The sequence below is a fragment of the Urocampus carinirostris genome, chromosome 16 (assembly GCF_059441175.1).
Source record: "Urocampus carinirostris isolate Australia breed hairy pipefish chromosome 16, RoL_Ucar_1.0, whole genome shotgun sequence".
NCBI classification, from domain to species: Eukaryota; Metazoa; Chordata; class Actinopteri; order Syngnathiformes; family Syngnathidae; genus Urocampus; species Urocampus carinirostris.
The window spans coordinates 21,910,617-21,933,223 of record NC_142364.1 but is presented as its reverse complement, the minus strand read 5'-3'; the positions used below and the strand labels follow the sequence as shown (position 1 = coordinate 21,933,223).

Here is a 22,607-nt window from a genome sequence, read left to right as displayed (position 1 = left end):
TTTGATGCTCATGTAGGAAATTCGCCGGCTCTATCAGTATGTCTTGTTAGCTGTAGAAGATGTCAACGGTGTTCTGGATGTTGAATGGGAAAGACACTTGGAGAAAAAGAAAAAGAAAAAGTATGCATAGACCTCCCATTTATTGAGCATTCTGAGTTATTGACCACTTGGCATGTTATCAGGCACTTGGCGGTGCCTGGGCGTGAGGGTCTGTTTAACACCCTTGCCAACAACCTTTACATCATCAACCAACAGAAGAACAGGCTGGATCAGCTCGTCAATGAGTTCACCTCGCTGCACCTCTACAACAAGGCGGATGGCGCCACAGCAAATCAAAACCGTGTTCTATCTGAAAGGTGGGTCTATCATGTAAGAAGAGAAAATCTCATGGGTAGGCATGGGTTCATTTTGAATCTCTGTTAATTCAGTTATTTAAAATGTAATCCAAGGCACAGTCTGGCATAACGCTCAAGCTCCCTTTTATAGCGAAATATACGCTTGTAAAATGCATGTTATTAAACCGTATTGACTTAATTGTTGGTATAAATCTTACAGAGGCGTGTAGAACTCTGTTTAGCTCAACTGTCCAACTAACTCTTTCTTTGAATGTTCATGCACCACTGTGCGAGTGCCATGATAACCAAAGTTTACCTGCAAACTTGTACTCCTTTTATTCGCCAAATCTAGGCTAAGATGCTCCCAAACTTAAGAAGTGTTGGTATGCGGACTTGATATTGATGCCGTCGTTTCTGTATATTACCATTCGAAACAGACTTTATTGCGCATAAGCTACTCTCAGCAAGATTATAAACATGTAAGATGCCTTACTATGTTAGGAAAATGTGCCTGGCGTTCAATACTTGACAACTGAATTATTTGTGGTCTATTTCCATTATCGATTTTTGTCGACAATTTCGGCTAATCGTTGAAGACCTGTACACAGCAAACCTTTGTCTTCTACGACAGTGTTGAAAGCGAGCTGACTAACACCTTAAGGGATGTGCTGCTGACGGACCGACCTGACACCTCTCCCAAAGCCAAGCGCCCATCTCCTGGTAAAAACCTTTGCATATTTCTGTATAACGAGGTCTACACGTGTCTTTTTTCGTTTCAGTCAAGATATCACCAGTAAAACAGTACCAGCTGCGCAACTTCCTCTCAAAGGGACACATGCCACCTGTTCGTTCAACTGCACCAGGTAGTCATTCAAGCTAAAAAGAGCGAAATAATTTATTATTAAACACAATATTCTTTTTCTCCTTCAAGCCAACTTGTCACGTTCAGCATTCCTATCACCAAAATACTACGAAGACCGAGATGACGTTAGCTCGACCTCGTCTCTTTCACAGTCGATGGAGCCTCATATGCCTCACTTGGAGGTTGAGGAGGAGCAGGAGGAAGATCTGACGCCTGAGCTCCTCTCTAAGGCTGCCGTGGACTCGCCTCTGTTTCCCAGACACCCCACAGTGGTGAGGACCCCCTCCATCCAACCTGGTTTTGGAGCCATCCAATCTACACCGTTGAGCAAAATGCAGGCAGTGGCAGGAATGGGCTTCAGACTGAGCCCAATTGCAAGCCAGAGTAAGTAAACTTAATATATTTATTGTATACCTACATACAGGCAATTATTGATCAGTCAATACATTTTAACAATGGTGGCAATTGGGATCGAACTGGTTAGCGCTACCAAATCTTAGCACAAGGGACATGGATGGTTGTTAACATAACATTGAATGAAACTGGAATTTTACCTGAATCACAGCAGGAAAAGCCTTTGTGCACTTAATAAAGAATTTGTGAGTTAGCGAAAGAATAATGCATTTTAGTGGTAAAACGGACTAGTTTAATGTCTGACAATATTCTCGCAGCCTCGCCCAATAACAACTTCAATAATTTAGTACCGTGACTAAAATAAGTTGGGTAATGAGATAAAATCGAATGCCTTTTAATGGGTCGTCTGTGTCTCTAATGGTCTAGTCACCAGACCAACTACACCAGTTCAGGGGTCGGGAACCTATAGCTTGTAAGCCATATATGGCTCTATTCCTGAGATAAATTGATACTCATGCAAATCTATAACGGTCCAAATGTTCGCAGAGTCCAGTCTGGTGTGCACATAGCGCTTATAATTGTAATGGTTTGGTCCAGTGTATAAGGAACACACTGCCCACTACAATTTACCGGCAAGTCACACCAACAGACCTGTTTTGGCTGTACATCGCGAAGTAATCCTTTATATGCAAGCCCATTAGACAATATTTGTTCACTGTTGATACGCTTTGATTAAAACTGACAGAAAAACTTGAAACGGCCAGAAAAGCCAGTCAAGCACAAATAACCAATATCGGAAAGTAGTCAAAAAGAATGCATACCACGATGCACAACGTGATGCTATGAGACAGTGAAAGCTGAACTGCGGGATTGCAAGAGTATTGAAAACAATGGCACTTATTTTAACCGATAACGCAAATTGTCTGCAGCTTTTTACACAATAAGAAAAACGAATGGGCTTATGACCAACATTTGGTTCTTAAAACTGCTGCTTATTGTTTCAGACATGTTTATCTTAAAACTTTCATTTCAGTTCCCTCTAATAAGATCAACCTCAGTGGTGCTGACAGCACGACCCTTGCTACTAAAACGGTCAAGCATGGTGCGCCGCCCACTGAGAAGAATGTGCCCGTCACCATCCCTGCTCAGCAGGCAGCCGCCAGCGCTGCCATGCGCAGGCTAATGGCCAACCAGAATGCAGGTAAAGATAACCAAATTAAATCCCAATTTCCTTTTTGTGACAATTCATAAACATTACATTTTTGGAGGAATTGATACATATAAGCAACTCTCCATCCATCGTGTCACACCTTTCGCTACTACCGGTCATGTTGTGTCTGGTTGTTACCAGAGGAACTTAGTGTTTTTGGAATCTGAGCCAAAGTTATTCATTTCTTGAAACAGGCTTGAGATCTCACCTCCAAAGTATGAGTCCAAGCCCGGCCCAATTCAACATTTATACTTTCGGGTTGGAATGGGCTTCTCCCTCGCTGACTTTTAAATATATACATATATATATATATATATATATATATATATATATATGAGGAGAGATATCTATATGTTTATAAAATTGTAGACTTGTGTCCAGCCAATCGCAGGGCACACAGGGACAGACAACTCGCTCTCTCTCTCTCTCTGGGCGGCAGTAGCTCAGGAGGTAGAGCGATCGTTTTAGGATTAAGGGATCCCAGTTCGAATCCCGGCTTGTCCGTGTTACATGTCGAAGTGTCCTTGGGTAAGACATTGAACCCCCAATTACCCCCAATAAGCAGGTTAGCGCCTTACATGGCTGCACAGATCACGGCCGCTATTGGGAAATGTGAAGCACAATGTAAAGCACTTTGGGAAGTCATTGACTTGAAAAGCGCTATATAAATGCAGATCATTTCAGATCATTCATTTCATAGACTTAAACTATGTGTGGCTACGCTTTTATTGAAGAAGAAAAAAAAACATTGTTTCAAAAAACTACTTCCTCTCCCTTTCTTCTATCCACCTGACAACTCTTAGAAAAAAGCGTAGATGGAATAAAACGGAACTATAAAAGATAAATAAACATTTCAACAGTCTTGTCTAACTTAGTTTTCTTCACAAAAGACGGGCTTTAATTTATTATCATAAATCACTCCCCCATCCATGTCTTAACAAACATTAAATTTTGGGTTTGCTTCAGGCTCAGTCCTGCAATTAGTTATTTGGTCTTTGAACTTTTTTTAGGCCCCATCTTGCCTCTACCTGAAACATGAGTGTGTGTTATATCATAGCCACTTGAAAGACCCTATTCAAATTTATAAGGAAAATTTGGGCTATGCTGCCGTATTCCACAAACCGGAATGAAATCAGGGAGTTCCATTAAAACTGAGCATTTAAAGTTCTACTTCTAGGTTTGAGGGGTCACTTTTCCATCGATAAAGATGTTACATTGCCTTTTAAAGTCACTTGGTGGCGACAGAACCATGCAAGCAGAATTAGGATTAAATTACATTTTCTGTGTTTTTTTTTCATTTCTTTTATGTAACAGCAGTTCTCAGCACTACTTTGACAGAGTCCGCCTTAAAAGTTGTACCCCAAGTGGTTAATGTTCAGGAGCTGAAGGACAAAGAGGATCCTGGCTCAACCCCTACGATCAATAGGTACTCTTTACTTTAGTCACGGTCTGCAACAACTCTTCAATGTTCCATGCTACTTCGCTATTAATTTGACACTGCTCATTAGGTAATATTCTGTATGCTTTAGTCGATGCTTTTTTGATGTTTTGTTAGTGTTTTCGACCTCTGTTACTCAACATTAACAATGCAGACCAGAGTAGAGTCACCAGAAAGTCGAGCGTAAAGTTCACCCATGCTATTTTTTGTTTGGTATTTTTATCTGAAATATCACATCTTTTTGTAGTTCATCACCATCAAATCCAATTGCTGCGTCGCTGCAGGTCCCTGCTACTATTGCTCCCAAACGTGTAAGTTAAAAAAAGTTGGATAAATATATCTTTGAATCCTGGTCTTTTTTTTACCCAGCACCAATCCTTGTAATTTTGTAAAATGCTAATGATGTGTTGCAGAATCCCAGCCCGGGACTATTAAGGTCATCTAATGAAACCACAAGTGCCCCTCATGCAAGAACGACTGGAGGAGAAACCATAGGCAGTTTCTCCGGACTGCGTGTCGGTCAGGGGGAAGAAGGTAAAGATTCTGCGTCAAAACCTATTCCGGCTACTACTGCTTTTGTCTTTGGAGGGGCTGTAATTGAAAAAGTAAAGTCACAGTTTGGGTTTGGCGGTGATCTGAAGTCTGCAGGCGACTCTCTAGTAGCAGACTTGTCCAAGTCAGGTAGCTTGTTTAAACCTCCCGAGAGCACTCCTAAGTTAGGTTTCTGTGTAACAACATCCAACACGTCTGTCTCTGGGCTGCACACGACTTTTAGCAGCCTCTTGGCAGCTCCCAATGAACAAACTGAAGACCCCAAACCTACCACTTCAGAGCTTCCATCACATAATGAAGACCCTGCTCCAGAACCTTCCATAGAGGGCATAGCACCACTAGAAACTCCTATATCTTCGCAGGATGTGGTTGCCGTTAAAGGCACTGATCCTGTTTCTGATGCTGCAGCATTAGTCCCTGCAGAGGCGACTCCTTCAGTGCCACTCGCTACAAGAGACACTACTTCGGAAGTTGCATCGGCTGCCCCTGCAACACCAGTGTTCCAGGTTTCCACTTCGGAAAAACCTGGGTCTATTTTTACGCAACCAACCACTAGTAGCGTTACTGCTGTGACAGCCACTGTCAACAGGATGACTGCACCTGAGGCCACAGCCAACACTGATGTTGTATCCTCGGGAAGCGCCGTCGGTGATGGCGCATCTGCCTTTTCAGCTGCTGCACCCGCCACAGTGTTTGTGCAACCTGCCGCAATCACCTCCACAGCCCCCTTGGCGTTTGGTTCCTCGGCTTTTGGCGCTTCAACCGGAGTTGGTTTCGGCAAGTCGGTCTTCGGCCAACCGAGTGTGTTTGGCCAACCCGCAAGCAACGCTGCGACAGCCAGTGACTTTTCTCTTGGACAGTCTGCATTTGGAGCAAGCGCCAGCACTGCCACCACCAGTGGTTCAGCAACACCAAGCAACGCTATGTCCTTTTTATTTGGCAAGAGTACTAGTGCCAACACGTCGAGTGGCACTAGCGCTGGACTTTTTGGGTAGAGCAGCACCTCCGCATTTGGACAGAGCTCCACTTTTGGGCAAGCTTCTCTGTTTGGGAGTAATAACACCACTTCTTCGTCTACAGGATTTAGCTTTGGTCAGCAGTCAGGTAGGCCAAACCAAGTCTTCTGCATCAGAGCACTGACCTGGCGTCAGCCAAAGTTGACACACAAGCAAGGGACCTTACCATGATCGCAATGCACAAAAAACTGTTGTAAATGCACCCAGGACTTTTTTAAAGCATTTTTGACCAGTAAGCAATATGGGTTGATTTGGCCCTACTTTGTTTTCTCTGATAATCCTCCACCAAATGAGTTTTGTTTGAAATAATACACACAAAAAATGTCCATGTTTCAACTCCAAAAAAGGTTCCATATATTTAAAAAGAAACTACAACAAATATAGAAATGTGTTACTTTTTTAAAAACACCCTTAAACTTTGGTTTGGTTTGTTCAAAACAACTCAATAAGACCGCAACCAGAAACCTGGGAGCAGAAACGTTCAAATATGCAAAACGAACAATTACATCAACTCAAAATGTAATTTTGTACTTAACACCCCCAGTGAGTTGAAAGGAGTTTACTTTAATAGTATCAGTGCAAAATTCTAAGGATCATTAATCCAAGCATTTTGCTTTTAATAAAAAGTTTATCACTGTAGAAAAGTTATTCCTAATTAACTTGATATTAAATTCCTATACCACAGGCTTTGGATCCTCTGGTTCCTCTGGGTTTGGCCAGCAAGCCAACACGGGAAGTTTATTTGGACGGGTATGATTTTTTTTTTTCTTTGGGGAAAAAATACATATTATGTAGGGAGGGAATGCTAAGTGATTAAACTTTGTTTGCAGCAGCAGTCAGGTGGCCTGTTCGGTTCTAGCACTGCAAACGCAACAGGTTTGACAGGCGCGAGTCTCTTCAGCGGCCTAGGAGTGAAGCCCAGTGAGGGCACCGCCAACAAGAATCCATTTGGGGGTGTTGCTTCTCAGGGTTTTGGATCCTTCACTAGCCCAACAAAACCAGGTAGTGTGTGAATGTTCAGTTTTTTTTTAACCCTGCCCTGGTGGTTGATCTTTTATACCTTCTTTTTTTGCTTGGAGATTAAAGTATATACAATTTTGAAATATTATTGCAATATGTATGCAATTTATTTTTATTTTAACAATTAATAGCTCATGGAATACAATTTGATCCAAAATATCCATTCTGACTACATTTAATCATACAATGTATTTATAACAAATTTAGGTGCTTTGCATGTTATATTTATTTGTTTTGGGGGTTGTTTTCTTTTTGGACTGTTTTTCTTCCCACAAGATATAACTTTCTAATCCATTGGGTCCCTTGCATTGCCCATCAGGCTCCACCATCATTTGACATTTCCTCCTCCTTTATCATCAGAGCTTCAGATCACATTATCTCCTTAACCCAGTCTTGTATTTGTAGGGCGAGTCTGATGCTGTCACTCTCCTGCTTTAAACAACCATGCATCACTTGATATGATTAAATTCAATAAGCAGTGAATATTGCTTGCAGTTTGTTAAAGCTGCAAAAAAATGTGATGTGAACCTTTACACAGTTGTTCAACTATAACACACGAATTGTTAACAGATATATTGAGAAATTACAGTGTTCAAAACAAAGCACTTTCATCTGAAATTCAACAGTTCATACTTGCAAACTAAAGTACTTATTTTCACTTATTTTCATGATGCATTCAATGGCAACCAGCAACTTAATATAAGATATAAAGTATCAAACAAAATGTGCTAGTTTTTGATCAAACATTGGAAGATTAGTTTAAAATATATATTTTCCTAATACTTACCTGCAATTATTTGATTCACCAAGGTCTTTGCTGCATCATTGATAGCTGATAACTACTAAATCGTCGTCATTTGTCAAAGGTTACTCGAATGTTGCAGTTTGCATTCAGTCGAAAAGTTGTGGCTTTCAGTTGTTTCTCATCTCTAAATCCTTTACACAAATGTCTGGTTGGGGTCCACTGGACTGTGAATACTGGGTTTGTTCCATAATGTCCGCCTTGTAGCTCCCGACAAACAAACATTTTTAGACTGGGAAGCCACAAAATGACCTAATTTATAAAAATGCAACGTGAGCTCTTATCTTTTAATGTTTCAAAGCATCATTGTTGGTCTTATCTCTTCAGGCTCTTCTATTTTCTGCGAAATATTAGCAACCCCCCCTTGCACCCTAATGCCGGCTTGCTGTGCTGCGAGCATCCAATGTAATCTTGTAACATTAGCGCAATCAATTATTTACTGGGGCGTGCGGGATTCCACGCTGTAATTTCAGCACACCCGCTTAAGACCTCCGCAATTTACGGATTTTACGCCATGAGACGCCTGACAAGTTAGCTTCCTGGCTCCTCGCCAAAGAACAAATCTATTATTATAAGCGTGTTATCTTTTTTTAGCTTAAATACTACCACAAAAATCCTTGAAAATTAAGTTAATGCGTCTTCACAAAGAGCCATTTGAAGGTATGAGACATATTGTGAAAAGCGGGATAATCTAATATTTAAACTATGCATTATTATAAGCCAGTGGTCTGCAACATTTTCTGTATTACAAGCGGGTTTTATGTCTGACTACATTCTCGGGGCCTGGCCTACTAATGAAATGAGTAATAATAACAATAATATTAAGCCCAAATGCACTAAACCACTAGGCATCTAGATAACATAAGAAAAGGCATTGGGTTTTATCTTATCACACGTTTTCCACTCTGGGTACAACGTTGCACAACATTGTTTTGGCTGAGCTCTTTCCCATAATGCTCCGTTACAACGTTGTAGAATGTGCCTTTTCAATGTTATTTACAATCCTAGTTTATTAAACTGTGTATGTTCACTGTAGCAATACTTTGACGGAAACGCACAGAAAACACCCAAAGCACCAGTAACCCACAAAGAGCAATTGAATTGGATAAGCGGCAGAGGTAGGCGAATCTCTGCACACAGCTCAAGACACTCCCTTGCTCTCTCGCTCAGTGCAGTCTGCGCCGGAGGGAGATACAACGATATCCTTATCGTTTTCAATATTTTGTGATAGTTTTGCAAAATAACACCTTGTTCTAAAACCATTCATCTCATCTCATTAACTGCACCGCTCATCCTCAGTAGGGTCGCGGGGGTGCTGAAGCCCATCCCAGCAATTATCAGGCAGTGGGCAGGGGACACCCTGAACTGGTTACCAGCCCATCGCAGGGCACACAGGGACAGACAACTCACTCGCCCATTCACACCTAGGGACAATTTGGACCGGCCAATCCACCTGAAATGCATGTCTTTGGAATGTGGGAGGAAACCGGAGTGCCCGGAGGAAACCCACGCAAGCACGGGAAGAACATACAAACTCCGCACAGGAAGTTCGGTAGCTGGATTTAAACCCACACAGGAGGTTCCCAAGACCTTAGAACTGTGCCACACACACACTAACCACTGTGCTGCCGTGCTGCCCTCTAAAACCATTGATTAAAACAAAAATGACAGTCAAAATGAGCCTTCACACAAAGTAACCTAGGGAGGGAGACAAATGTACTTGTTAGATATTTACTGATATGGGACACAGGCTCAAATCATCAAGTAACACACGAGAAATATAATGTCCTGAAGAATTAGCTTTTGTCTAGAGGGTGGGTTTGGCGCTTTTGTTGAAATTTGTCTTCAAATACGTTGATCTTCCATTTCTCTTTCTGTGACAAAGTCTGCGTGATTGGTGTGGCTCGCTCGAAAATATGTTTTAAATAGTTTTGCTTTTATGGCTCTTTGGGTCAAAGGGGTTCCTGACCCCGAGTATAGGTGATAAATTAGAAGATCATATTGCCTTCAAAAGTTACGCCACAAAGCTTCAACTCTATTTTTTTTTCTTTTTTTAGTTAATGCTTTAAAACTTCCCAAACTAAATGGCTATCAGCTTTCAATGTCTTGGAGTTCAATCAGTCGTAATATTAATCACCTGGATCGTTATCAAGCTCTCACAAAGCCTACGATCAAGCTGAAAATTGGCGTCACCTATGTTTGAGCAGAGAAACCTCCAAAACATGCAGGACGTGCGGCTCTCCAGGACCGGGTTAGCCACCTCTGTGTTATATAATAGCCACTTAAAAGACCTTACAGTGGGACCGGACCTCGCTACTTCGCGCTTCGACGTTCGCGGCTTCAGAGCTTTGCGGCCTCTAATAGTTAAAATAAAATATTCCATTACATTACTTTTTTTTTTTTTTTTTTTTTTGAAGGGGCGTCGCTACTTTGTAGATTTTCACTTTTAGCGGGTGGTTTTGGTCCCCATTCACCGGGTCTAAAAAAATTATAATAATAATAACAAAAATAATAATATATTTTTTTTTTACTTGCGCCGCACCGCGGGTGCCGTTTAGGCGCTCCCGCGAGCGAGCCCCTAACCCGCGGCGCGGGTACTTTCGGGCACAATACGCACGACACCGCGACAAGCCGAGCAGGTCGGGCGCGGAGGCTGGCGCCCGGCGTCTCCCGCTCGGGCCGCGATGGCGCCCGAGGGCCAACTCGGCCCGGTAGGTCGGGCGCTCGGCGCTGAGGCCGGCGCCCGGCGTTTGCTACTCGGTCCGCGTGGGCCTTTGCCTCGGCGACCGGACTTGCCGGGTAGGTTGGGGGCTTGTTGCTGAGGACGGGCAGCACGGCGGCGCAGTGGTTAGCACGTGTGCGGCACAGTTCTGAGGTCGTGGGAACCTCCTGTGTGGGTTCAATTTTTTTTATTTTTATTTTTTTTTTAAGGGGCGTCGCTACTTCGCATATTTTCACTTTTTGCGGGTGGTTTTGGTCCCCATTAACCGGGTCTAAAAAAAATAATAATTTAAAAATGTATATATATATTTTTATTTTTTATTTTTTTTTTAAGGTGCACCGCTACTTAGCGTTTTTTCCACATATCGCGGGTGGTTTTGGTCCCCATTAACCGCGATAACCGAGGTCCGCCTGTATTAAAATTGATAAAGAAAATGAGGGCTTAGCTGCCACATTCCACAAACCGGAATAAAATCAGGGAGTTTCAGTAAAACTGAACCTTTAATGTTCTATTTCTACGTTTGAGAGGTCACTTTTCCATCGATAAAGATGTTACATTCCCTTTTAAAGTCACTGGATGGCGTCAGAACCCTGCAAGCAGAATTAGGATAAAATTACATTTTTCGTGTTTACATTTTTTTTTGTTTTTTTTGCAGCAGTTCTCAGCACTACTTTGACAGAGTCTGCCTTAAAAGTTGTGCCCCGAGTGGTTAATGTTCAGGAGTTGAAGGACAAAGAGGATCCTGGCTCAACCCCTACGATCAATAGGTACTCTTTTCTTTAGTCACGGTCTGCAACAACTCTTCAATGTTCCATGCTACTTCGCTATTAATTTGACACTGCTCATTAGGTAATATTCTGTATGCTTTAGTCGATGCTTTTTTGATGTTATGTTAGTGTTTTCGACCTCTGTTACTCAACATGAACAATGCAGACCAGAGTAGAGTCACCAGAAAGTCGAGCGTAAAGATTACCCATGCTATTTTTTGTTTGGTATTTTTATCTGAAATATCACATCTTTTTGTAGTTCATCACCATCAAATCCAATTGCTGCGTCGCTGCAGGTCCCTGCTACTATTGCTCCCAAACGTGTAAGTTAAAAAAAGTTGGATAAACATATCTTTGAATCCTGGTGTTTTTTGTTTTTTTTTTTACCCATCCGTGTAGTTTTGTAAAATGCTAATGGTGTGTTACAGAATCCCAGCCCGGGACTATTAAGGTCATCAAATGAAACCACAAGTGCCCCAGAAGAGCAAACAAAGTCTGCCCCTGCCTCCCAAACACCTTCTCTTACGGCTGTACAGCCATCATGTTCGGAATCGTCTGCACCGGTTTCCGCCCTAGCTATAGCAACATCAACGCAAATCACTCGAACGACTGGAGGAGAAACCTTAGGCAATTTCTCCGGACTGCGTGTCGGTCAGGGGGAAGAAGCTAAAGATTCTGCGACAAAACCTACTCCGGCTACCACTGCTTTTGTCTTTGGAGGGGCTGTAATTGGAAAAGTAAAGTCACAGTTTGGCTTTGGCGGTGATCAGAAGTCTGCAGGGGACTCTCTAGGAGCAGACTTGTCCAAGTCAGGTAGCTTGTTTAAACCTCCCGAGAGCACTCCTAAGTTAAGTTTCTGTGTAACAACATCCAACACGCCTGTCTCTGGGCTGCACACAACTTTTAGCAGCCTCTTGGCAGCTCCCAATGAACAAACTGAAGACCCCAAACCTACCGCTTCAGAGCTTCCATCACATAATGAAGACCCTGCTCCAGAACCTTCCATCGAGGGCGTCGCACCATTAGAGGATGTGGTTGCCGTTAAAGGCACTGATCCTGTTTCTGATGCTCCAGCATTGGTCCCTGCAGAGGCGACTCCTTCAGTGCCACTCGCGACAACAGACACTACTTCGGAAGTTGCATCGGCTGCCCCTGCAACACCAGTGTTCCAGGTTTCCACTTCGGAAAAACCTGGGTCTATTTTTACGCAACCAACCACTAGTAGCGTTACTGCTGTGACAGCCACTGTTAACAGGACGACTGCACCTGAGGCCACAGCCAACACTGATGTTGTATCCTCGGGAAGCGCTGTCGGGGATGGCGCATCCGCCTTTTCAGCTGCTACACCTGCCACAGTTTTTGGGCAACCTGCCGCAATCACCCCGGCCTCCACAGCCCCCTCTGCATTTGGTTCCTCGGCTTTTGGCGCTTCAACCGGAGTTGGTTTCGGCAAGTCGGTCTTCGGCCAACCGAGTGGGTTTGGCCAACCCGCAAGCAACGCTGCGACAGCCAGTGGCTTTTCTTTTGGACAGTCTGCATTTGGAGCAAGCGCCAGCACTGCCACCACCGGAGGAGGTAGTCTCTTTGGTTCAGCAACACTAAGCAGCGCTATGTCCTTTTCTTTTGGCAAGAGTACTAGCGCCAACACGTCGAGTGGCACTAGCGCTGGACTTTTTGGACAGAGCACCACTTCCGCATTTGGACAGAGCTCCACTTTTGGACAAGGTTCTCTGTTTGGGAGTAATACCACCACTTCTTCATCTACAGGATTTAGCTTTGGTCAGCAGTCAGGTAGGCCAAACCACATCTTCTGCATCAGTACACTGACCTGGCATCAGCCAAAGTTGACACACAAGCAGGGACCTTACCATGATCACAATGCATTAAAAACAGTTGTAAATGCACCCAGGACTTTTTTTAAATGATTTTTGACCAGTCAACCATTTGGATTGATCGACCTAACTTTGTTTTCTTTGACAATCCTCCACAAAATGACTTTTGTTTGAAATATCACACACAAAAAAATGTCCATGTTTAAACTCAAAAAGAAATTACTAAAGATAGAAATGTGTTGCTGTTTTAAAAACACCCTTAAACCTTGGTTTGGTTTGGTTTGTTCAAAACGGCTCAATAAGACCGCAACTGGAAACCTGTAAGCAGAAATGTTCTAATATGCATTAAGAACAATTACTTCAACTTAAAATGTAATTTGTACGAAACACCCATAGTGAGTCGAATGGAGTACTTTAATAGTATCAGTGCAAAATTCTCAGGACTGTAAATCCAAGCTTTTTGCTTTCAATAAAAGTTTATCACTGTAGAAAAGTTAATCCTAATTAACTTTATATTAAATTCCTATACCACAGGCTTTGGATCCTCTGGTTCCTCTGGGTTTGGCCAGCAAGCCAACACGGGAAGTTTATTTGGACGGGTATGATTTTTTTTTTTCTTTGGGGGGGGAAATATATATAATTATAAGGAGGGAACGGTAAGTGATTAAACTTTGTTCACAGCCGCAGCAACAGTCAGGTGGCCTGTTCGGTTCTAGCACTGCAAACGCAACAGGTTTGCCAAGCGGGAGTCTCTTCAGCGGCCTAGGAGGGAAGCCCAGTGAGGGCGCTGCCAACAAGAATCCATTTGGTTCTCCTACCTCCCCAGCAGGATTTGGCCAACCTGCTCAGACTGGTATGATGCACTTCCTAATTAAGAATATCTCATGTCACTTCGAAAATAAACGTTTCTATTTTTTCCCCACAGGCACCCCTAGTCTCTTTGGCAGTACGGCAGCCAAACCCATTGGATTTGGACAGGCCTCCTTTGGGGAACAGAAACCTAGCGGGACCTTCAGTTCTGGTGCAGGGAGTGTTGCTTCTCAGGGTTTTGGATCCTTCACTAGCCCAACAAAACCAGGTAGAGTGTGAATGTTCAGTTTTTTTATCCGTGCCCTGGTGGTTGATCTGCTTTTATGCCTTCTTTTTTTTGCCTGCAGATTAAAGTTTATAAAAATTTGAAGTATTATTGTGATATGTATGCAATTTATTTTTATTTTAACAATAAATAGCTCATGAAATACTATTTGATCCAAAATATCCTCTCTGACTACATTTAGTCATACAATGTATTTATAAAAAAATTGGGTGCTTTGCATATTTTATTAATTTGTTTTTGGGGATACATTTTTTGACAGTTTTTTTCCCTCAAGCTTTAACTTTCTAATCCATTGGTTCCCTTGCGTTGTGCTTTGATAAACCCTTGCATTGTCCATCTCATGCTCCACCATCATTTGACATTTCCTCCCCCTTTATCATCAGAGCTTCAGCTCACTTTATCTCCTCAACCCAGTCCTGTATTCGGAGGGTGAGTCTGATCTGTCAGACACTCTCCCTCTTTAAACAACCACGCATCACTTGATATGATTAAATTCAATAAGCAGTGAATATTGCTTGCAGTTGGTTAAGCTGCATAAAAATGTGATGTGAACCTTTACTCTGTTGTTTAACTATATCACACAAATTTTTAAAATATATTTTGATAAATTACAGTGTTCAAAACAAAGCACTTTCATCTGAAATTCAACAGTTCATTCTTGCAAACTAAAGTACTATTTTTCATGATGCATTCATTGGCAACCAGCAACTTAATATAAAATAGAGTATCAAACAAAATGTGCTAGTTTTTGAGCAAACATTGCAAGATTGGTTAAAAATATATATTTTCCTAATACTGACCTGTAATTATTTGATTCATCATAGTCTTTGCTGCATCATTGATAGCTGATAATTACTAAATCGTTGTCATTTGACAAACCTTACTCGAATGTTGCAGTTTGCATTCAGTCGAAAAGTTGTGGCTTTCGGTTGTTTCTCATCTCTAAATCCTTCACACAAATGTCTGGTTGGGTTTCACTGGACTGTGAATACTGGGTTTGTTCCATAATGTCCGCCTTGTAGCTCCCGACAAACAAAACATGTTTGGACTGGGAAGCCACAAAATGACCTAATTTATAAAAATGCAACATGAGCTCTTATCTTTTAATGTTTCAAAGCATCATTGTTGGTCTTATCTCTTCAGGCTCTTCTATTTTCTGTAAAATATATGCAACCCCCTTGCACCCTAATGCCAGGTTGCTGTGCTGCGAGCATCCAATGTAATCTTGTTACATTAACGCAATCAATTATTTACTAGGGCGTGCGGGATTCCACGCTGTAATTTCAGCACACCCGCTTAAGACCTCCGCAATTTACGCATTTTACGCCATGAGACGCCTGACAAGTTAGCTTCCTGGCTCCTCGCCAAAGAACAAATCTATTATTATAAGCGTGTTGTCTTTTTTTTTTACTTAAATACTTCCACAAAAATCCTTGAGAATTAAGTTAATGCGTCTTCACAAAGAGCCTTTTGAAGGTATGAGACATATTGTAAAAAGAGGAGAGATAATGTAATATTTAAATTATGCAATGTTCTAAGCCAGTGGTCTGCAACCTTTTCTGTACCACAAGCGAGTTTTATATCTGACTATATTCTCGTGGCCTGGCCCACTAAAAAAATGAGTAATAATAACAATAATATTAAATAACAAAAATTAGATAAAACAAAAAAAGGCATTGGTGTTTTATCTCATCACACTATTTCTACCCTGGGTATCACGTTGCACAATGTTGTTTTGGCTGAACTCTTTCCCATAAAGCTCCCTTACAGTATTGTAAAATGTGCCTTTTCAATGTCATCAACAATCCTAGTGGTATAGAGATCAGGATTCAGCACTCAACACTGCGGTTGAGGTTTGATTCCCTTTGCATCTAATGCTGAGCAAATGTGGTCAGCGATATTTGATCAATCATTGCTCAATTACGGTGATATACCACCGTAAAAGCTCAATATGACGCTTTGAGTTATATTCAAGTTAATTGCTTGTAACCACTAAGAAATTGGGCACAAGCGAAGAATAAGGGAAGTTACGGGTCTGCAGCCCAGTTGGTGCAGACCACTGTTTTTAGCTAATTTGAAGCGTTAAAAGATTTCAGAGTAGTTTTAGCTCACCTTGTGTTAGACTATAGGGGTGTGGTCTCTTGAATGTGTTTGGAACAAAATTTACTTGTATTATGTTTTAAAAATTTGAATCACAAAGAAAAAAAAAATTAATGGGAAGTTTTTTTTTTTTAAATTGGGGATTGTTTTTTATTATGAGAAACTTTCAAAATAAAGTTTGAAATCATACAACAAATATGGGGGAAAAGATTGTGCTTAGCATACATTGGAAACGAGACATTGTCTTACTTTCTCTACTTAATGTTTAAGTCAGGGGCTGGGAACCTATGGCTGAATCTCTGCACACAGCTCAAGACACTCCCTTTGCTCTCTCGCTCAGTGCAGTCTGCGCCGGAGGGAGATACAACAATATCCTTATCGTTTTCAGTATTTTGTGACATTTTTAGAAAATAACTTGCACCTTGTTTTGAAATCATTATTTAAAACAAAAATTACAGTCATAATGAGCTTTCACACGAAGTAACTGAGGTAGGGAGACAAATGTACTCGTTAGATATGTATTGATATGGGACACAGGCTCAAATCATCAAATAACACACAGTGAAATATAATGTCCTAAAGAATTAGCTTTTGTCTAGAGAGCGGGTTTGGCAGTTTTGTTGAATTTTGTCTTAAAATATATGGTGTAGCTCTCTCAAAAATGTTTTAAATATGGCTCTTTGGGTCAAAAAGCTTCCTGACCCCGAGTGTAGGTGATAACTTAAAAGATAATAGTGCCGTCAAGTTATGTCATAAAGCTTCAACTTTTTTTTAAGTTAATGCTTTAAAACTTCCCAAATTAAATGGCTATCAGCTTTCAATGTCTTAGAGTTCAATCAGCCGTAACATTAAAAAAAAAACTTTCTATAACTGAGTTATAAAATTCCTTTAAGCAAGAGTTTAGGCAGCGCTAACTTTGCCAGCACCACAAGATATAACATTATACAAAATGTGTTTTTCAAGAGGTTTCTATTTTTTACACACACGAAAAAAAATCCTTCCTTTTCACACAAAGACCTTTGATTAGTGCCCATTATTAAGTCCATGCAATATCTTCTAGTTGAAAATTAGAAAATGCTAACCAGCAAAGCTAGTTTGACGGAAGTTTGCTCAAAGCATAGCATTCACCCTGATGATACCTAGTAACAATAATCGTGAAGGATAGCTGATCTTTTTTTCAACATTAATGATGTTGAGAGCAATTTATTCACCATGTGACCTTTGAGTATATCAGGCAAAAATTTGGTATCTTCATTAACATTTAATTCGCTTTCATGAATTCTCACCGAATAGTACTGTGCCTTGTCGCTTATTGTGGTCTAAAAGTAATGGAAGCAACCAGTAAGAGGGAGAGCAGATAGATCCCAATATCTGTATTATCAATACTGAGCGAGTACTTTGTTTGGATGATACTGTTTTCTAGGGAACTATACCGTCTTCATAATGTTTTTAGAAGGTCATAAGATTTTATTTTCTTATTGTGCGTATAATGTTTTAATACAGACGCTGCCCTACTTACGAATCGTTCGCAAGTTGCTTCAGTGCTATATTTTGTTTGGAATGTATGTTTAAGGTTGATATAAATATGTTTAAGGCTGGTATAAGTAATCTGTATTGTTTTCTACTAAAGAAAAAACTTTATTTAATAGAATAATATGTTCTATAAAGATAAATAAAGTTTAACTTGCTTTTGGGAGATGAGCTTCAAGAGTTAGGCGACTTCTTCCTCCGTGGTAAAAGAATAGCCGAAAAAAAGTGAACCAACCATTTTTTCAACCGCATCAAGCTTCCTTATTCCCCTTTCATTTCACTTTACACCTACCATATTGAATGGAAGCACGAGATATTAAACAATAAAAATGTTAAAGTTGTGAGCGCGCTGGAGATACAGTATAGAATGTTTACACACGAACTCGGAAGAGGAAGCGGATTTCATCTTCGGGGTGGATCCTGTGTGCGGCGGAAAGAAGCACCACAGAAGTGTCCTGTACTCTGAAAAGGGCTTACACAATACAAAATCTAACTTACAGCAATGTCCGGAAATTTTTCGACATCCCGGATTTTTTTTCCGTATCTACCGTTTTGCGCAACTCGAATGTTCGTAAGTAAGGGAGCGTCCGTACTGCGCTTTGAGTTGCAAATTGTTGCCTAAAAAGTACTATACAAATACATTTTGATGTTGTTGAAATGGATAGTTGTTCCAAGTATATCAAATCGTTATCTGTGTCCCGTGATTCAGGCGGTTTCGGCAGTGCACCGGTTTTCGGCAGCCCTCCCGCCTTCGGCACATCGCCGTCCTTCGGCACCAGTACAGGATTTGGTACGACCGGCTCCTTCAATAACTCTATGGGCTCCTCTGCCGGGAAGGTATTTGGAGAGGGAACAGCCGCTTCCAGCATGGGAGGGTTTGGGTAAGATGCACGACTGCTTCCATTTTCTCTTCCATCACTACTTCACTCCTACATCTGTTGTCATGACTACCACCCCAAATTTGCACCGTGCTGGATTATTCCCCTTCGATAATCTCACTCAGGGATCACGCTGCCTACAGATTAAGTCGTCTCACTTCCTGTCCCACTCTGTGTTTTGCATACCCGCTGATCTTCTCGCTTATGAACCGCCAGCCGTGAGGATTATCTTTTAAAACCTCCATTCCAGCCCCGCAATCTCCTATCCTGTTGTCACGCCCTCACGCGCACCATCTGAAAACCTGCGCTTTGCTAGTAGTGTTTGAGAAATACATCTGAATATTGTGTTGGGAAGTTTTGGTTTAATCCAAGCTTGGAGCATTTGTCCCAGAAGGCCCAGATGCAAACTTGGTTACACAATAACTAAGCATTGATACTTAACAGTGAGGTAGCTAGTTTGGAAAATATAAGAACCTCACTAAAAGATCTCAATTGTCTGTTGCTTCACAAAAGCTCCATCTGAGAGTTTCCTCAACGAGCCCGTTGGATTTTGTTTTTTTGTATAAAACACTTTTTTTCTTAGGTTTAGGTCTAAATGTTAAGTTTTAACTCTTTGTTCACAATGTGTCAGTTTTGCCTCACCAACGAGTGCGTCGTCCTTCGGAGCTCTAGCCAGTCAGAGCACCCAGCCCTCATTTGGGAGTATGGCCCAGCAGACACCAGGATTTGGGGCTCAGTCCAGCGGCTTTTCAGGGTTTGGACAGCAGACTCAACCAGGAGGTGAAAATTTGTTTCCTCTCTTTTCAACCGGCATTTAATCATCTTTATTTCAATGTTCTTTGCCAATACATTTGTGTTCATAGGTTTTTCTGGAAATACCTTTGGCTCCACAAACCAGTAAGTCTTGAAGGACCCTCACCACAAATATTGTCATTGGATCAGGGGCTATTACTTTTTTGGCTTTTTCTCTATTTTAATTGTACTCATTTTTAATAGTTTTGATCATTTTAAATAACATTTGCATTTCATCCAGATATTCATATCATGGTATAAAAAAAGTGTGACATTTTGATCACGTCCTCTTTTGTCTTGCTTCTTTCAGGTCTAATAACCAAACGTTTGCAGGATGGCGAAGCTAAATTTGCTGAGGCTTCAGAAACCCACGTTGTGACTTTCGGTCCTCAAGCTTCTTTTTCCGTCACTTAATAGGGAAAGTCAAAGAAATACGTTTTTGATGTGTTTCCTTGATAAAAATGTCATTCTTATCTATATTTTACATATATTGTTTTGATACTCTCAAATGTCATTGAAGGTAAGCGCCCTGATCTCAACAATAACATCAGTTGACAATAAGCATGTGACGATTCCCGGCTTGACAAAAGAAGCACGATGTAATTAGCTACTTTCAGAGTTGAATTGGTTGTTTTTCCAATTAACTTATTTCCTTTCAGAGTCAGGACGAGGAAGCTGGTGGACACACAAATTACATTTTACTTCACAAAAATTGGTAACATTTTAATTATCATGAGCCAGAATTTAAAATTATCCCAATCCCAGTTAAAATGGTAAATGCTGTATTTTTTTATTGTAAAGTTTTGGGTAAAGCTGTAGCGTTAGTTTTACTGGGACTGTCATTATTCTCAACTAACATTTCTAAAAATGTATATAAATGTTGAGGGAACGAAGAATTATTTTCAATGTGTTGCATATTTTTACATGGGAAAAACTCATCTCAAATTGAATAAATGTAATTGAATACTGACTCATATAGTAATGTGTTGTCTCGATGCAATTCACAGTGCACCCTGAGAAGGCAAAAAAAGAAAACTACCCACTAAATGAGAAGCATCACCGGGGGTCATGCTTGGCGTTTGGAGAATGTCAGGCTCATTAAATGACCCGGAATTGCCAAATTGTCGGCATCCACATTCCTAACTGGTTTCAAATGGATGTGAAGAGACTGGAGCCAAAATCGATTCTCTATACCAGGGGTGTCAAACAGGCGGCCCGCAGGCCGGATTCAATCCCTTAGCGGGCCTGATTCGGCCCTCAAGGCAACGCTGAGGGAAACGCAAGAGAAAAACGAGCTGCAGGTTGAAATATGTGCACTTGATGTTGCCAAAGCCAGGTGCCACGTACAAACGCTTTACTTGTATTTCGCTTTCTCTTGCTTCTCTCTCTCGCTTTTTGCTTTTTGCTCTTGCTTTTGTCTCTCGCTTTTCTCTCTCGCGCGTGCTTTTTGCTTTCTCTCTTTCTTGCTTTTTGCTTTTCTCTCTCACTTTTTGCTCTGTATCGCTCTTGCTTTTTGCTCTCTATTGCTTTTGCTCTCTCGCTCTCGATTTTTGCTCTCTTGCTCTTGCTTTCTTTCTCTTGCTCTTGTTTTTTTATTGCTCTTGCTTTTTGCTCTCCCTCGCTCTCACTTTTCTCTCTCTCGCTTTTTGCTTTCTCTCTTCTCTCTTGCTTTTTGCTATTTCTCGCTTTCCCCTTCTCTCTCTCTCTCTAATCTTGTAGTTCGGCCCTTGTGAGGATGTTTGTTCTATTGTGTGGCCCCCGAGTTAAAATGAGCTTGACACCCCTGCTTTATACAGTGCCTATAAATTAACATATCTTTTTCCAACAATTGTGACATGTTGGCAGTTTGCAAAAAATTCTGCACACATTTGCCAGTTAATGTAAGCTTGTGCACATCTGTAACACATCAGCTGACGTGCCAGTGTCTGATCATTATATATATTTTTTTCAATGTGCGTAATACCTCAAACAGAAGCAAAGTAATCTGCAGCCGCAACACTACTTTAATCCTCGTCCTCTCTGGGTCAACGTTGCAACTGAAAATGCAGGAAAGTCTCAGACACTAGCGAGGATGACAGCTGTCATTGTGGAATCCTGATTAAAAATAGGCCCTGACCACACGCTGGTCAAGAGCACCCACATGATTTCTAATCTACGGTATATGAATTCCTGTCCGTAGACTACAATCATCTGAGGGTCTAGAGCCCATCACACTGCCAAGACCATTCTTTACTGTTGGCATTATGTTTTTGTTTTTTGTCCAACGCTGTGCCAATTTCACACCAGATGTAACTGGTGGCACACCTTCCATGAAATGAAATGATCTGCATTTATATAGCGCTTTTCAAGTCAATGACTTCCCAAAGCGCTTTACATTGTGCTTCACATTTCTCAATTGCGGCAGTGATCTGTGCAGCCATGTAAGGCGCTAACCTGCTTATTGGGGGTATTGGGGTTTCAGTGTCTTACCCAAGGACACTTCAGCATGTAACATGGACAAGCCGGGATTTGAACTGGGATCCCTTAATCCTAAAACAATCGCTCTACCTCCTGAGCTACTGCCGTCCAAAAAGTTAAATTTTTTTGACTTATCAGTCCAAAGCATGTTTCCCCAAAAGTCTTGAGGATACTCAAGATGCTTTTTGGCAAATGTGAGACAGTTCTTTGTATTCTTTTGAGACAGCAGTAGTTTTCGCCTGGGAATTCTCCCATGGATGCCACTTTTGGCCAGTCCCTTATTATTGAGTCTTGAACAGTTTATGGTCTGGGGCGTCTTTCCGGCCTCAGGAACAGGACAACTTGCTGTGGTTGGCGGAATAATGAATTCTGGTATTTACCAAAAGATCCTGAAGAACATCCAGCCATCATTTTGTTTCCTCAAACTGGAGCACTCTTGGACAACGATCGGAAACACACCAGCAAGTTCACCTCAGAGTGGCTCAATAAAACAAAATGAAGGTCTGGAAGTTGCCAAGTGGGTTTTAATTTAAATCAATTTGAGATGCTGTGCTGGGACCTTAAACAAGCATTTCATGTTAGAATATGCTCCAATTCAGCAGATTTAAAACAATTTTGCCAATAAGAGTAGGCCAAAGATCATCCACAGCGTTGTGAAACATTCCCTGCCAATTTTTTGAACGTTTGATTTCTGTTATCGCCACCAAAGGTGGCCCAACTCACAATTGGGTTCAGGGGGTAATTGCTTTTTACACATAGGGCCAGATAGGTAGTGGGTCTATTTGTTCCTTAATAAATGGAATCAACAATTCTGAACTGCATTTTGTAGTTCCTTTGGTTGTCT

At 41.3% G+C, this 22,607-nt stretch overlaps 1 protein-coding gene across 1 annotated transcript in view; it reads left to right on the top strand.

Annotated features, from left to right (window-relative positions):
* Positions 1-20,276, top strand: part of nup214 (nucleoporin 214) — a 29,263-nt gene extending 8,987 nt beyond the window's left edge. Inside the window, exons 18-38 of the mRNA XM_088356100.1 lie at positions 17-120; positions 183-356; positions 967-1,055; positions 1,115-1,198; positions 1,267-1,581; positions 2,585-2,752; positions 4,076-4,187; positions 4,447-4,510; positions 4,613-4,733; positions 6,453-6,517; positions 6,598-6,769; positions 10,967-11,078; positions 11,338-11,401; positions 11,507-12,869; positions 13,445-13,509; positions 13,592-13,763; positions 13,836-13,988; positions 18,346-18,517; positions 19,146-19,294; positions 19,378-19,411; positions 19,617-20,276. Coding sequence (XP_088212226.1) covers positions 17-120; positions 183-356; positions 967-1,055; positions 1,115-1,198; positions 1,267-1,581; positions 2,585-2,752; positions 4,076-4,187; positions 4,447-4,510; positions 4,613-4,733; positions 6,453-6,517; positions 6,598-6,769; positions 10,967-11,078; positions 11,338-11,401; positions 11,507-12,869; positions 13,445-13,509; positions 13,592-13,763; positions 13,836-13,988; positions 18,346-18,517; positions 19,146-19,294; positions 19,378-19,411; positions 19,617-19,653 — 3,789 coding nt within the window. The 3' untranslated portion in view covers positions 19,654-20,276. The remainder of the gene's footprint in view (positions 1-16; positions 121-182; positions 357-966; positions 1,056-1,114; positions 1,199-1,266; positions 1,582-2,584; positions 2,753-4,075; positions 4,188-4,446; positions 4,511-4,612; positions 4,734-6,452; positions 6,518-6,597; positions 6,770-10,966; positions 11,079-11,337; positions 11,402-11,506; positions 12,870-13,444; positions 13,510-13,591; positions 13,764-13,835; positions 13,989-18,345; positions 18,518-19,145; positions 19,295-19,377; positions 19,412-19,616) is intronic.
* The last annotated feature ends 2,331 nt before the right edge of the window (positions 20,277-22,607 follow it).